Source organism: Erpetoichthys calabaricus, chromosome 14 (assembly GCF_900747795.2).
Source record: "Erpetoichthys calabaricus chromosome 14, fErpCal1.3, whole genome shotgun sequence".
NCBI classification, from domain to species: Eukaryota; Metazoa; Chordata; class Cladistia; order Polypteriformes; family Polypteridae; genus Erpetoichthys; species Erpetoichthys calabaricus.
In genome coordinates, this window is record NC_041407.2 from 55256949 (window position 1) to 55272253 (window position 15305).

The 15305-nt window shown below is 38.4% G+C and overlaps 1 protein-coding gene across 1 annotated transcript in view; it reads right to left on the reverse strand.

Moving 5' to 3' along the window:
• Window positions 1–15305, reverse strand: part of csmd2 (CUB and Sushi multiple domains 2) — a 991046-nt gene that overhangs the window by 78000 nt on the left and 897741 nt on the right. The window contains exons 45-46 of the mRNA XM_051919055.1: window positions 14256–14336; window positions 12049–12162 (exon numbers count right to left, since the gene is read on the reverse strand). Coding sequence (XP_051775015.1) covers window positions 12049–12162; window positions 14256–14336 — 195 coding nt within the window. The remainder of the gene's footprint in view (window positions 1–12048; window positions 12163–14255; window positions 14337–15305) is intronic.

The window sequence follows — 15305 nt, forward strand, 5'->3', positions numbered from 1 at the left end:
CAGATAACGATCTATTATTTCCATTCTAAAACTCCACTTCACTCCCAGATAATAAATCAAGGCATGAGCTGGGAAAAGTGCGTTCACGTTCTAAGTCGGAGGGGGGATGGAATACCCGGCTGCTGGCAGCTTGTCTTTTATCAGCACATTTAGAGGACAAAAGACGCTGGCGGAGAGGTGTGAACAGATTTAAGACGCGATTTAAGGTGGACCGGATCTACGAGTTTTTTCGTAGACTCTGGTAATTCTAGTGTTAAAGACCTGGTACTGAACATCCCCTTCTGTGACTGGGTGGATCAGGTGGGTGGACAGAGGCAGGCAACTGCTACTCCAACACTATAATTATTAACACAGGAATTCCACAAGACTGTGTACTGAGTCCTCTTCTGTAATCCCTTTACAAACAATTGTGTGGCCAAGTACACAAAATGGTCTTAGGTCTCATTTCCAACAATGATGAGGAGGACTATGTGGACAAAGTAGAGAACCTGGCAGTATGGTGCCCAGCTCATAACCTCTCATGGAATGCCAGCAAGACCAAGGAACTAGTGGTGAACTTCAGATGGAAACAGCATCATACTGTATATACAGCCCCATCAGCATAAATGGAGTGAGAGTGAGCAGCTTCATCACTGGGGACCTGACATGGATCCAGCACACACAAACTCAGGTCAGGAAGGCAAGACAGCGCCTTCATCACCTGATGTGGCTCACCAGTTATTCTGAAGACTTTTTATATCGGCGCCATAGACAGCATCCTAACACAGAGCTGCACATCTTGGTTTGGGAATTGCTCAGTCCAAGATCATAAAGCCCTACAGAGAGTGGTGTGTTTAGCAGGGCACATCTTAAGGTCAGCACTGCCCTCTCTGCAGGACATCTACACCAAGCGCTGTAAGATCAGGGCAATTAAAATAATTATGGACTCTACCCACCCCAGCAACAGACCGTCCAGCTTACTCAACTCAGGCAAGCAGCTATGCAGCTGAATGGCAAAGACTGAGAGACTCAAGGGGAGATTTTACCCTGAACTCTAACATGCCAACAACCAAACCTAAAACTAACTTACTTACTTTATACTTACTACTACTTACTTAATACTTTTTTTTTACAGTTTCAGATTTCAGAATTTAACTTAATTTTAAATCGAATTTAACTTAATTTATTAAATTTTATCTTTTTCTTAATTTTATTATTTATTCTATTTGCTTTTGTTTTGCAAATCTTGGAATAGGCTAGCTTTTTCATTCCAATGCACATTGTACCTGTATAACTGTGTGTATAACAAATAAAACTCTTGAATCTCAATTCTTCTAGATAAAGGCATGTGGGAGCTATAGCCCTGGCTGCGAACAAAGTGAGGCATAAATGTATCGCCCCCTTAAGATATGAAGTAATGACACTGCTATTTAACTTCTTATAGAAAAGCAAGTGTGTGAAGAGTCCAGAAAATGGATGGTACAAAGTAGCTCCTATAAATCTAAGGTAATACTTGCATAAACATTTCTGTGAATATTAGTTCTACTCTTTTAAGAGAATGTTTGTAGCTTGAGGCTACAGCTCAACTTATTCATGGACTAACTATGCTACAGGGTCCCAAAAATCATAATATATGAAAAAAATGTTCTTTGTTTTTCTAAGAAGTATTCCTGCCATTAGACTAGACAAAGTCCTTTATAGCCCCAATCGTTCCTGTGATAACTCGTCTACCACTACCCGCATACACACAGTCATCCCAAGTTTGCTCATCTCCCTTGAATAGCAGCCTTTGATGGATGGCAGCTTTTGGAACAGCATTTGTGGCAGTAGGGCGAGTTAAATGCAGAGTATAAATTGCATGAAGAAGAAAGCAATTTATTGTGTGACAACAGTGATGCATATATGGGTAATTGATCATTTTGTTCAAATGGTTATGACGGCACTTCAGAATGAGCATGGTATCACAAGACTGTTGGACATCCTTTAAAGCTGCTGTTCAGTGGATCTTCAGGGCACTAGGCATATGTATCAGATACAGATGATCCCTTACAGAATTCTGATCTGTTCATAAGTGACAAAATGAAATGGTGACTGAGGCCAACATATATGTACACTACCTGATCTTGCAGACACTGAAACCAAATTCCTGAGTTCACATGTGGTCTGAAGTCAATTATGATGAGCTCCTGGCTTTCTTTTCACGTATTTTACAAGTACATCAATTCATAATTCAAAAGGATGAATTTGAAATATCCTGGTCAAAAAATCTTACATGAAACACCTGGGCAACACAAGTGAAAAATGTTTCAGCTTACCTTCTCAGGTGTTTACAATATGTTGACATTATATTGATTATGTTGACTGTGTTGATTATTATGTTAGTATTATGTTGATTGTGTTGACATTATGTTATTGCTGGGCTGAGAGGAGAGGTAGCAATCTGTGAGCAGCAAAATGGTTTCATGATAGGAAAGAATACTATACTGTAGATGCAATGTTTGCTTTAAGAATGTTGAATGTTGATGGGGAAGTACGAGCAGGTCAAAAGGAATTGCATTGCATTTTTTTGAGAGAAAAAGAATGACAGGATGCCAGGAAAGGAGTTATGGTACTGTATGAGGAAGTTGTGAGTAGCAGAAAAGTATGTGAGGGTGGTATAAGATATATATGAGGGCAGTGTGACTGTGGTGAGGTGTGCATTTGGGATGACATTCTTGTTCAAGGTGAGAGTGGGATTACGTCAAGGATTGGCTCTGAGCCATTTTCTGTTTGGAGTGGAGTCTCTGTGGGCTATGATGTTCGCAGATGACATTGTGATCTGTAGAAAGAGTAAACAGCAGGTTGAGGCAAACCTGGAAAGGAGGAGGTACATATTGGAGAGAAGGGGAAAGAGAATCAGTAGGAGTAAGGCAGAGTACATGTGCATAAATGAAAAAGAAGGTGGTGGAAGGGTGGAATTACAAGAAGCAGAGGTGGTGAAGGTAGATGAATTTAAATACTTGGGTTCCAGCAAAATTTCTTAGCCGACTGGTGAGAACTGGTATGCTGTACCCAAGGCAATCAAAGTTTCACGGAGACCCACTCTTCAAGGGTATGTGATTGTGTAGTGGTGATCAGAGTTTCACTAGAGACCCCCTTTGGTTCCCTTACTACAGATAGATGGGTCCCTAAACAATGGTTGACGTCCAGGGTCCACCTACCCACTAAGTCCATACCTTCTTGAACCTAAAGCATACCATAAATTGTAAATGTTTCTTCAGTTATTTTAGGCTCCAAGATGGACTAAGAACAACCTGTACATATAAATCATTATGTTTAAATTAACTTCTTTCAGGATTAAAAGCAATTGTCTTATTCCTGTCAATACAAAAAATAAAAAACAAAAACACTTTTCCTGGAGACAGAAAGAAAAGACAAATGAACAATACAGCTTTATCCAAAAGTCCTGCAAATGAAACACCATTTAGATAGCTTCACATTTGCATCCTTTTCAAGAAAATATGGCAGGCTGTTTAAAGCAGTAACCATTTTTTAAAATGGAATTGCTGATATACCCATTATTTCTCTTAAGCTGAGCATTTCAAGCTAAATAAGCCCAGTGAAACTATACTAGTGAGAGAGAGAGATTGGGAGAATGCACAGATACAGCGAATTGCTGCACTCACCACATGACAAACCACCTCAGGATCCCAAATCAGGACCCAAGCGCAGCTGTACAACAGGTGGCACCTCAGCACTTCACTAGCTTCAATGGAATGGGACAGTGTGAGGTTTTTTTTTTTTTACAGTGGCTGGAGTGCCAGTCCTGCCACCAACCTCCGAGTTTTCCCTGCAAGTTGAAGGAACTACTTGCAGTATACCAGTAAGGAAAGACAAAAATCAGCAATGGAGTTATCTGTGGACACATCCCATGACATAAATGAAAACAGAGTCAAGTGTAAAATAATCAGTAAATGAATATTAAAGTAAAAAAAAAAACAGGGATCAGCTACAAGTGCAGTCAAAATAAACAGGCTAAACACTCAAAGCACAAATTAGGCAAAGTTGGAGCAAAGGAACAAGACAAAAGCAGAGCTGATTGTTACAATGTTCATAAATATAAAAGACATACATGATACATGATTCTGGAAAAATTAGATTTTGGTTTGTTTTGGATTATCAATAGAATGTTTAGAGCTTTTATGAATACTGAAGCTAACAAGACTTTTTTACATAAGCTGCAGGTAATACAGGTGGGGTGTATGTCAATGGCAATGAATTTCATTATATTAGTAAAAGAAACTCTGTATCAGTGACAGTAAAACCTCAAAAACTACTAAAGACACTACTTTTATATTTTGCAACTGTTTTTATCACTGCAGGCGGTATGGTCAAATAAAAAAGAAAAATGAGCATATCTGTAGACAGCCAAGGTCAGCAAAATATTACTGAAGATAAGTCATTTGAGAAAAGGGCTACAATATTCTTCAAAATTCTTTGTTAGAACATGACAAGTTCAGATTCTAGCATAAATCATTTGACTACAAGACTATTATATATAATACTGACAAGTATCCAGGACAAACCAGAAAGCGCAAATGCTGACCATCGTGTTTCCTTTTCCACCCATAGCTTGGAGAAACATGAAGAGCAACTGACCCTGCCACTTCCACCCTAAACCCCGATCACTTTACACAGCATTCTTACTTTAGCTTTAGCCAATAACTAGTTTTCTTTCTGTTAGTCTCTGCACCATCGAGCGGCTGTTATCTTTGTTTAAACTCCCTTTTTGAGTAAATGTGGTGGCTCTGTTTTGCACCCCAACATTTCATTTGAGGACTTATCTGACTATCATTTGACAACACTAGGAACAATTGAGTCTTATTATTGCATCTTAATTAAAGAAAAGTCACATACACTTACTGACCACTTTATTAGGTACACATGTTCAACTGCTTGCTAACGGAAATATCTAATCAGCAAATCACAGGGTAGCAACTCAGTCATTTAGCCATGTAGACATTGTCAAGATGACCTACTGAAGTTCAAACCGAACATCAGAATGGGGAAAAAAGGTGATTTAAGTGAATTTGAATGTGGCATGATTGTTGGTACCAGATGTTCTGGTCTGAGTATTTCAGAAACTGCTAATGTACAGGAATTTTCATGTGCAATCATCTCCATGGTTTATAGAGAATGGTCCAAAAAAGAAAAAACATCCAGCGAGCAGCAGTTCTCTGGGCAAAAATACCTTGCTAATGCCAGAGGTCAGAGGAGAATGGCCAGAATGGTTCAAGCTGATAGAAAATCAACAATAACTCAAATAATCACTTGTTACAACTGAGGTATACAGAAGGCCATCTCTGAGTGCACCACATATCGAACCTTGAAGCAGATGGGCTACAGCAGTAGTAGACCACATCGGGTCCCTCTCCTGTCAGCTAAGACAAGGCAACTGAGACTACAATTCATGCATGCTCACCAAAATTGGACAATAGAAGATTGGAAAAACGTTGCCTGGTTTGATGAGTCTCGATTTCTGTTGTGACATTTGGATCGTAGGGTCAGCATTTGCCGTCAAAAACATAAAAGCATGGATTCAACCTGTCTTTTATCAATGGTTTAGGCTGCTAGTGGTGTTGTACTGGTGTGGAGGACATTTTCTTGCACACTTTGGGCCCCTTAGTATCAACTGGCCATTGTTTAAATGCCACCTGAGTATTGTTGCTGACAATGTCCATCCCTTTATGACCGCAGTGTACCCTTCTCCTGATGGCTACTTCTAGTAAGATAACGTGCCATGTTCCAAAGCTCAAATTGTCTCAAACTGGTTTCTTGATCATGACAATGACTGCACCGTACTCAAATAGCCACCACAGTCACCAGATTTCAATCCAAAGGAGCACCTTTTGGGATGTGGTGGTACGGGAGATTCACATCAGGGATGTGTAGCTGACAAATCTGCAGTGACTATGTAAAGCTATCATATCAATATGGAACAAAATCCCTTAGGAATGTTTCCAGCATGTTGTTGAATCTATGCCACTAAGTATTATGGCAGTTCTGAAGGCAAAAGGGGGTCCAACCCGGCACTAGCAAGGTGTGCCTCATAAAGTACACCATGAGTGTATATTAATTTGTTACAATGTCTATCTACTATATTAAAGATAAAAAATATAGTCTCAACTAATCTAAGTTAACTGTAACACTAACAAACGCAAACCTTATAGTTTTTTAATTAAGTTATTATATCTGTGTCTGTGAAGTGAAATATAAATATTTTTGTTAAGTTAAATTAAAGTTTAATAAAAGAGATAATTTATAAAACTCTTGAACTAATTTGAGTATGTGAGTGTGAAGAAGTGCCCAGTTGGTAGACAGCTACCAGGGCAAAGAGCTGGCACAGGAAACCATGAATAAGCCGATAGAAAGCCACCAAACATACACAGACAGCCGCATTGGCAGCAGGAAAGATACTTTATATGCAAGTGTGGGGCACAGAGACTGGTAAGTCCAGTTTATTGTCACATGAACTTAGTACAGAACAGATGACAAAAATGCAATACAAACATTTTTTTAAAAGTATACTAAGCATGCAACATATATATGTGGGGGAACCCAAAAACTCCTGATATAATTAAAAAAAATACAAGTTTATCATCAAACTTACAACTACTCCTTTTAGTCACCTACAAAATACTCTTCTTGAGATGTAATACAGTTGTTCCACCACTTTTTCCATTCTTGGAAACATTTCTGCTACTCATCTTTTGTTACTGTGTCTACAGACTCCTGCTTTTTTCCACGATTTCTTTCACAGTAGAAAATCTTCTTTATCTCAGTCTCAGTTTTAATTTTGGAGACAAAAAAAAGAAGTGATAGGGAGCAAGATCTGACAAATATGGAGGATGAGAAGCAGCAAACACATTGTTTTTGAATGACAATGTAGTGCTTGTGAAGGTTTTGGGCGAGCCACTTTGATCTTTTTTGTTTGTGATGCCTTATTGATTAATTGTACGAATATTTAGATCTCACCCTGCCCGGGATTGGTTCCAGCCTTGTGCCCTGTGTTGGCTAGGATTGGCTCCAGCAGACCCCCGTGACCCTGTGTTCAGATTCAGCGGGTTGGATAATGGATGGATATTTAGATCTCATGGAAAGTATTTTGAAGGTGACTACAAGGGAACTGAAATTTTATAATAAATGCTTTTTTTTTTTAATTCAGTGGCCCCCCACCATGCAATTATATACAATATCAAATTGCAAGTGTTATATATGTTGTAAGAGCCAATCTTAGAAAGTTAAAACTTTGAGTTAGACTCATATTAGTGTTTGCTTAATTTGAATAGAATACACATTTCTTTCATAATCATAGACAATGGTATAATCTTCTCCCCCTGTAAGTTTGTATGAAATAGAACTTTCTTGTTATAACTGAGATACAGTGTGTTAATTGTGTCAGTTGTTGTTTAGAACAGGTCCCAATACACAGGGATTTAAAAGACCAATTTTCAGCTTAGAAATTGGATAGGCATACAGTTTTCTGACCATTTTAAAATGTAACAAGATTTAAGCTTTGAACAGAACTTTTCTTAACAAGAACTTTTTTGTTGTTGCTATTTTAATTTTTTCTTTTTTTGTGTGAACTGTTTTACCTTGAATTTTAACTAAAACCTTTAAAAACAAAGATATTTTGTCTGTGGAATCATTTCAGCATGTCAGGCTTTTGTTGAATCCCATTTTTATGCTAGAGCTGCTGAACTTTGGTAATTTTGGAAAACACAGCAACATATCAAACAATATGATATGTTTGATATGTTGCAATATTTGAATGTTTATGATTGAGTGCTCCAAACCTTATGATTTGTGGTTAGAAGCTAATATGCCTTGTAAGGGTGCTTGATGCTCCAGCTTAAATGAGAGAGAAATGTGAGCTGGGCAGAACAATACTATATACTTATAAAGTGCTACTGGGCATGTGATCTAATAAAGACCAGTGGCATCAAACAGTCTATGTAGAAGGTGAAACAACATAGAGTCACTTCTAGGCACTTGATCCTGACTGTTAAAAATTTTGGTTCAGTGTTACTTTTTAAAATTACAAACTGACAACAATGCCAGTTGTTTACCTCCAGATACAGCATACATTCCTGGATTTGAAATATTGGGACTGTGTTGGCTCTTTGAAGCAGACAACATAGCAGTTGTCTGAATGACCAAGCACTTTAAAGGTAATTGAAAAGTTACTACAAATGGTACTTGTGTGGTGTCCCTTGAGCAAAAGTAGAGCCGTTCATGAATCTCAGAAGTGATACTGGATATTTAGATGTGACACCAGAGGTGCGTTAAAAGCCAGCTAAAGGCATGGGATACACAGTAGTTAGATTAACATCGGAAGATGAGTTAGAAGCAAAGACTTAAGAAATGAGATTAAGAGACATAAGGTTTGAGATTAAGAGACATAAGGTTTGAGAAAGAAGGAGAGACAGAGACAGACTGGAGGTAAAAACAAGGAGTGAGTTTGGTACTGCAATGGTAGGGATAAACAACTGCTACCAATGGAAAAAGATTAAGAGACACTGAGGCTGTCCCAGAAAGCTTTTAATGCTGTTATTTTTGTTTACCAAATTCTTAATTGGTTCATTATTGTTTAAATAAGGGTGCCATTTTAATTTATGTTTTTCCTTGCTGGGTGTTATTCTAAGTTTGGAGTAATGTCCTCCCTTCCACCAATCTCCCATTATAACACAGAGTTACAGATAAAGAATAGCCAGAGCAGCTTAAATGTCATAAATGAAATGAATAAGAAAAGAGACAAACAGGCAGTTAGTGTCAGTGTCAGTGTCTGAGGTCACAGACCAATGAAGCCAATGGGAAAGCATCATCTGCAAAAAAAGCAAAGATGCAATCCTGAGGTCACTGAACTGGACCCCCTCCACTACTTGCATACACCTAGAAATTATGTCCATAAAAATTACAAACAGAATCAGTGACAGAGTGCAGCCTTGGTGGAATCACACCACCCATCATGAGTCTGGCTTAATGAGGGCAATGCAAACCAAGCTTTCACTCTCATTGAACAGACTGAATAGCCCACAACAGCAGGTTCAGTACTCTATATTCCCAAAGCATCCTCACAGAACAAAACAACAGAAGAGGTTGTATGTGTTTTCCAAGGCAATTAAACACATGTAGACTGGTTGGAATATACCTTCCAGTTCCCTTTCTTAAAGATGGGGACCACCACCCCAGTTTGCCGATACAGTGCAGTGTTGAAGAGGCATGGAAGCTACATCAGCCCAACAACATCAAGAGCCTTGAGGAACTGAGGTGAATATCATCCACCCCTGGGGCCCTGCCACCGAGGAGTTTTTTTTTTTTGTTTTTTTAGTACTTCAGTGGCCACAACTCCAGTAATGGGTGAGTCCTCCTCCTACTCCCCTGATTCTGCTTCCTCAAAAGAGGGCTTGTCAGTGGGATTTAGGAGTTCCTCAAAGACTCATTCCACCACCTGACTATGTTCCCAGGTGAAGTCAGCAGCACTCCATCACCACTATAAACAGCATGCAGAATGACTTTGAGGCCAACCAAATCTCATTGTCCATGACCTCACCAAACTCTTCCAACGCCAGGGTTTTTGCTTCTGCAACTGCTATCACCACACTCCACTTGTCCTGTTGGTACCTCTCAGCTGCCTTCAGTGTTCCACAAGCTGACCAAGTTTGGAAAGCCTCTTTCTTGAACCTGACAGCTGCCTTTATTGAGGTGTACCCCTTCAGGTTCGGGGATTGCCACCGCGGCAGGTGCAGCTGTCTCAGCAATGGAGGCACGGACCATGGCCCATTCAGGTTCAATGTCCCCATCCTTCCTCAGAATGGAAGAGAAACTCATCCGAAAGTGTGAGTTGAAGTTCTCCTGAGTGGGGACTTCTGCCAAACATACCCAGCACATCCTTACTATAGAGATGGGTCTACCTGGTCTTCCCAGCATGTTTCTGCACCATGTGATCCAACTTGCAACCAGGTAGTAATCAGTTGATATGACTACAAAATCTATTGTTGACCTATGGTGTTCTGGTACCAAGTGCACTAATTCTTCATTTACATTTACTTAATTGGCTGACAGTTCTACCCAAGGCGACTTACAATTAAGATATACAAGTGTTTACAGTTCTGTTTTTGTTAATGGAGCACAGGCAGGTGAAGTGACCTGATTATGGTCACATGGTTTCAGTAGCAGGAGTTGAACCCACACCCTCAGGATTTGAAGTCCAAAGCCTTAGCTACCATGTCACATTGCCAATTCTGATATATTCCTAACAATAATGATTATCTTTTTATTTACGTATATTTTTCCACAAGGCTAACAGAAGTACCACATTTTTCAATGTACACAGATAATGCAGCGATTTGTGAGTAAGTTTATGATTAATCTGACTTTGATGATGCACTTTGTCAAATCAGATAAAAATCCTTATTGCAGGTTTTAGAGATTGAACAGTTTTTATATTACATGATGAGTGACAGCGAGGCAAAGAACTAAATGTGAGTGCTTACAGGCTCATTCATGCCTCATATGCTACCCTGTACTGAGTTGGCTTTGAGAATAAAATAAAGAATTATTGAAGGGATTCCCTCAAAGTAAAAGTAAAAAATTATGATACAGACAAAAAGTAAATAAAATAAATAGGTCATATATACCATCATCAGGTTTTTCACTTGCAGTCATAGACATTTATATATGAAAGTCTGCACATTCCTTTTAAAAGTGTGAAAGGAAAACAGAGGAACCAGGGAATATATAAATAGATTTGAGGAGAATGTGTAACCTGTACAAAGACAATGTCAGGCCATAATTTCAGCAGCGGAAATACAAGTCGGCATAACGGCAGTGTAGTTCTGCCACCTTCATACTATTCATTAAATACCAGACGTACAAACATTCAAAGGCGCCTCTCATATTTTACTACTGTACAATGTATTTTGAATATTTGACATATTATGCAATCACATTTCTGCTTCCAATACACATATAAATATAATAGAAACGCACACACATTTTTGCTCAGCTTCCTTATCAGAAGTACTGAAAGGGATAAAGAACTGATGAAAGAATAAAAACAACTTATTCCTAGTTATCCATGTTGCCATGGACACAGAATCTAAGACCATCTTTGAAAAGCTGTCTGAGTGAACCAGTAGTGCTCACAGGCTTTTGAGATATACACAATGGTATGATGCTGATCTGTTGTATGATCTAAGAAAATCCATTGAAGATATACATTTTTCAAAACTATGCATACAAATGACACCTGTCTGCATCTTCATTCTACTACAAGCATCCCAGCCCACCCCCAGAAAATACTACTCACTCATTTGAAGAACAATATATCAATTCAAAACTGAATATGCCAGGATGGAATATGTGCTTTTACTGTAGTGTTTCGTTACTATAATTGAAATTCCACATTCTAAATACCATTATCCTTTTTTGTGAATGTGCTATGCCATGTGCCATACCTATCATATCAAAATGATACATTTACTTACTGATAACAGGGAGTGAGTGTCTGCTTGGAGAAAAAGAAGACTAAAAAGCCTGTGATTTGACAGGTGCAGCTGCAGGCTGGCTATCTCTTGCATTTCAATGAGATGCAGCTCGTTTGGTTTTCAGAGGCAATGCAGCATCCCTGATAGTGCTCAGTCTTATTCTTGCTCCAAGACTAGACAAGAATCATTTCCTTCAGCCTGTAACTCACAAAGGCAACCCTTATTTCTGTATAGCTAATCTTGCTGATAAAAAAAGGATATACTTAAACCAGTCACCTTTAGCTGTGCTGCTCAAGAAAGCAGAATCCATGTCTTGTTTTAATGCCTTAGTTACCTACATTTTTCACTCTAGCGCTGCAACTGGAATTCAATAGAAAGTGGTCTTTTCTTGGTCATCGAAAGTAGCTAAGGCAAATTCAATTCTTCAGGGCTGACACCAAGAGGTTTAATTCATAACATGCTTATAACATGCTTAATCCAAAACATAAAAGGACTTCAAAATTCAAACACGCTCAGCCCTGTATTGACAACTGAATGTTACCTTCACAGGATGGCAGAGGTCCTTCAAACTGCAGGTATGTACCTAGCCGACAGGTTAGCATGTCATTCCCCACCAGCAAGAATCCAGGTAGACAATTGTATTGGACAATATCCCCTGTGTGAGGAAGACCGTGTACAATTACCAAAAAAAATGAATAGAAGAATGTAAAAGAGAAACAGACCCCACATAATAAATCACATTAGGTAACAATGAAAATTGATTTGATTCAATAAAACTATTTTCATGATCTATATTAAGTCAAAATTATGAGATATTGTGAAACATAAGCAGAATAACCATATTTGGTTGATGAGTTGCAGATTCTGTTTACAAATTCTTAAATATCCTTCTGGTCAGACTATTGAGGTAGACTGAATACAGGCGGCTACATAACCTACACTTTTGTCTTCCTCCATAAACTGATTTATAAGCAGTGTTAGGCCTTAGTTTGGTAAGCACTGGAAATATCACAAGCGGTGAAATTAAATTGAATAATTGCATATATTTGAAGAAGTTGCCAGAAGTGATAAATCATTAATGCACCCATCATCATTTGTAATGAACAAAAATCTTTGCGGAAACAAGAAAATGGGTTTGCCATCAGAAGAAGAAAGGGACAAATAAAAATAAGAAAGAACTCGGTATAAGGCTAGTGTAAATGGCAGGATTCAGCAAGGCACAGTGGAGTGTTGTACAGTTAGGCATCTTTGGCAAGAAGGTATTATCACAGCAAGAGTACTCTTTCAGTTGCTAGGTTGCTAGAAGAACATTCACAGTTGGCCTGGAAAGTCGGGATTGCAGAGGAACAGTGGTTGCTTGCTCTTTATGAGTAATGGGTACCTTCATATTTAACCACTATGTTGATGTAATGTAGGAATGGAATAGCTTTGATCTTGTTAAGAGGCAATGTTATGTTTAATTTACTACAGGTAGCATCACAAGCGTCTAAATGGGAATACTAGGGACTTACAAAGAGAAGATATGCAGCCACAAAGTGTCATAATATCAGATTACATGTTATATACTTCCAGGCATGTGTGACAGGTCAAAGGCTCACTAGCAATGGGGTAGTGCAGTCCAATATAAATTCTTTCTGGATTTTTAAGCAGTGACTGCATGTAAACTGAGTTACTTCAATAAGCAAGCCAGCCTCCATGTCAAGATCTGTGTCCTTAAACCTATTATTACATTCAATTTGATTTATTTGTACTGCTATTTTATGCTTTTGTTTATTTCACTGCTGTTGACATTGTTGCTTTATTTTAATAAAAAAAAAAACAATACCTGGCTTTTCTGACTGCTGAGATGATTTCTTCTGTTGTCACAAAGACAGTACCTTTCTGCTTCCACTGTAGCTGTTAACCATTGCACAGGCTGCATTTCCTTTTTTAAACTGACCTTTAGGTCAGCCTTCACCTTATGAGATCATTTAATTGGCACATCAGTATTCAAATTATGCCATTGTATACATTATTTGTTACTGCTGATCTCTTTTCATTTCCTATTTTTATTTAATGCTACTAACTTTTTATTGAAAAGTGCAGCTAAGAATTCTTTTGTGACTTACAGCAAATCCAACTGATCAAGATGAACATAAAACAACTGAAACCATCACTTAACTGCTGGCAGCTTGTGCTTCAATCCAATATAAAGCACTCCAATTCTAACAGCTGGCTCCTAACTATCCTCTTTTTCTCTTCTTTTGCCTCCCCTGTCCTCATTACATGATACTGTTGCAGCTATGAAGGAAAGAGGCTGCAGCTGGCCCCAGGCCAATCTCCCCAGAATATTTCCCATAAGTCAGGCCCTACTGAATTGGTGTACCAGTGTGTTGGCTCCATTCATCAGAATACACTGTTAAAAATTCTAACAGTAATATGTCCAGATCATTTTCCATACAGGCTAATTCAATCATGACAAGTTTAGATATTAACATAAAATATTACAGCAAGATTTCTTATTTTTTGTGAATATAAAATGATTTGGCATCCATTTGTTAACTTTTTAAATCAATAATCACACACAATACATATTTCCATTACAATCATGTACTTTAATCTAAATAGCACTCTTATTCTAAGGACTGAATCAGCAACATTAAGGTTGGCAGCCAATTGCCTCAGGCACTAGGCCTCACTATTCCTGGCCTGACTAGCAGTATTCCTAAATGTGTGGCACAGCAGACACCTAATATATTTAACACTTACCTATCTTAAATTCATCTCCTGCTTTCAAAATTTCAGCATTTGGAATTGTTGGTGGTGGGTGGCAAAAACGAAGTGGGAAGGCTGAAAAGATCAAACAAAAGGCATAATAAGTGCTCCACATCGTACATGATGGTCTACAGTAACTGAATGGAATATGCGATGCCAGGCTCCACTCACCATGTGATGTGTAGATTTATATGTAAGTAAAGACCAGAATGTGGTACTTTTCTAAGCATAAGAAATATTAATGAATAGTTACTGTTCTTTCTCTAGTACCTCATTAAGCTTTCACTATCTAGACAGAAAATATAAAATATATCAAATAACAGCTACGGATACTTTAAAAAGTGCCTGGCACGGAATAAATGGGCATAGACTTAACTTGGCCAAAATAACAAAATTTCAGAAGAGTGTAAAGAAAAAGTGGATGGGGAAAAAACTGAAAAATTAAAGAAGAAATAATTTACTCAGATAAGGTTCATGATAAATGAAATGTATTGCAAAAACTGGATAATTATGACAGTTGCAATGTATGCATTGTATGGAAAATGATTGTAGCATGGGTGCCAAGGGGGTCGTTGCTTCTATTGTAGAAAATTTCAAACAGAATGACAAAAATCTGCCTAACCTATTGAAGAATCCCTTCAAAACGATTGAGAAAGGTTTGGCTATTTTATTTGGCTGCTCTACTTTAAGAGATAACATGAGGTTTTGTTACATTCTCTAGCCAGGACTAATGGGATGGATTGGAAAGTATGCAAAGGTGTCACAAGCAAAGCCTCAAATTCTGCAGCACCCACAGCAGAATATTGGTTGCATGGCCAGCTTCTAATTTTCAACCACCAGCTAGGGACCCAAGAAGAAAAGGAAGAAGAACAATCCTGATGGAGCAGAACAGCGGCATAGTGTTTAGACTGTGTAGTCCAAGGCTCAGAGTCCTAAATTCAAAAATGTAGGGTGTTTTCCCCAATGTCTGCATGGATTATCCTCCAGGGGTGGTCTGAATATGTGCCTGCATTCCATGGTATAGGAATTAACAGCTTTCAGCTG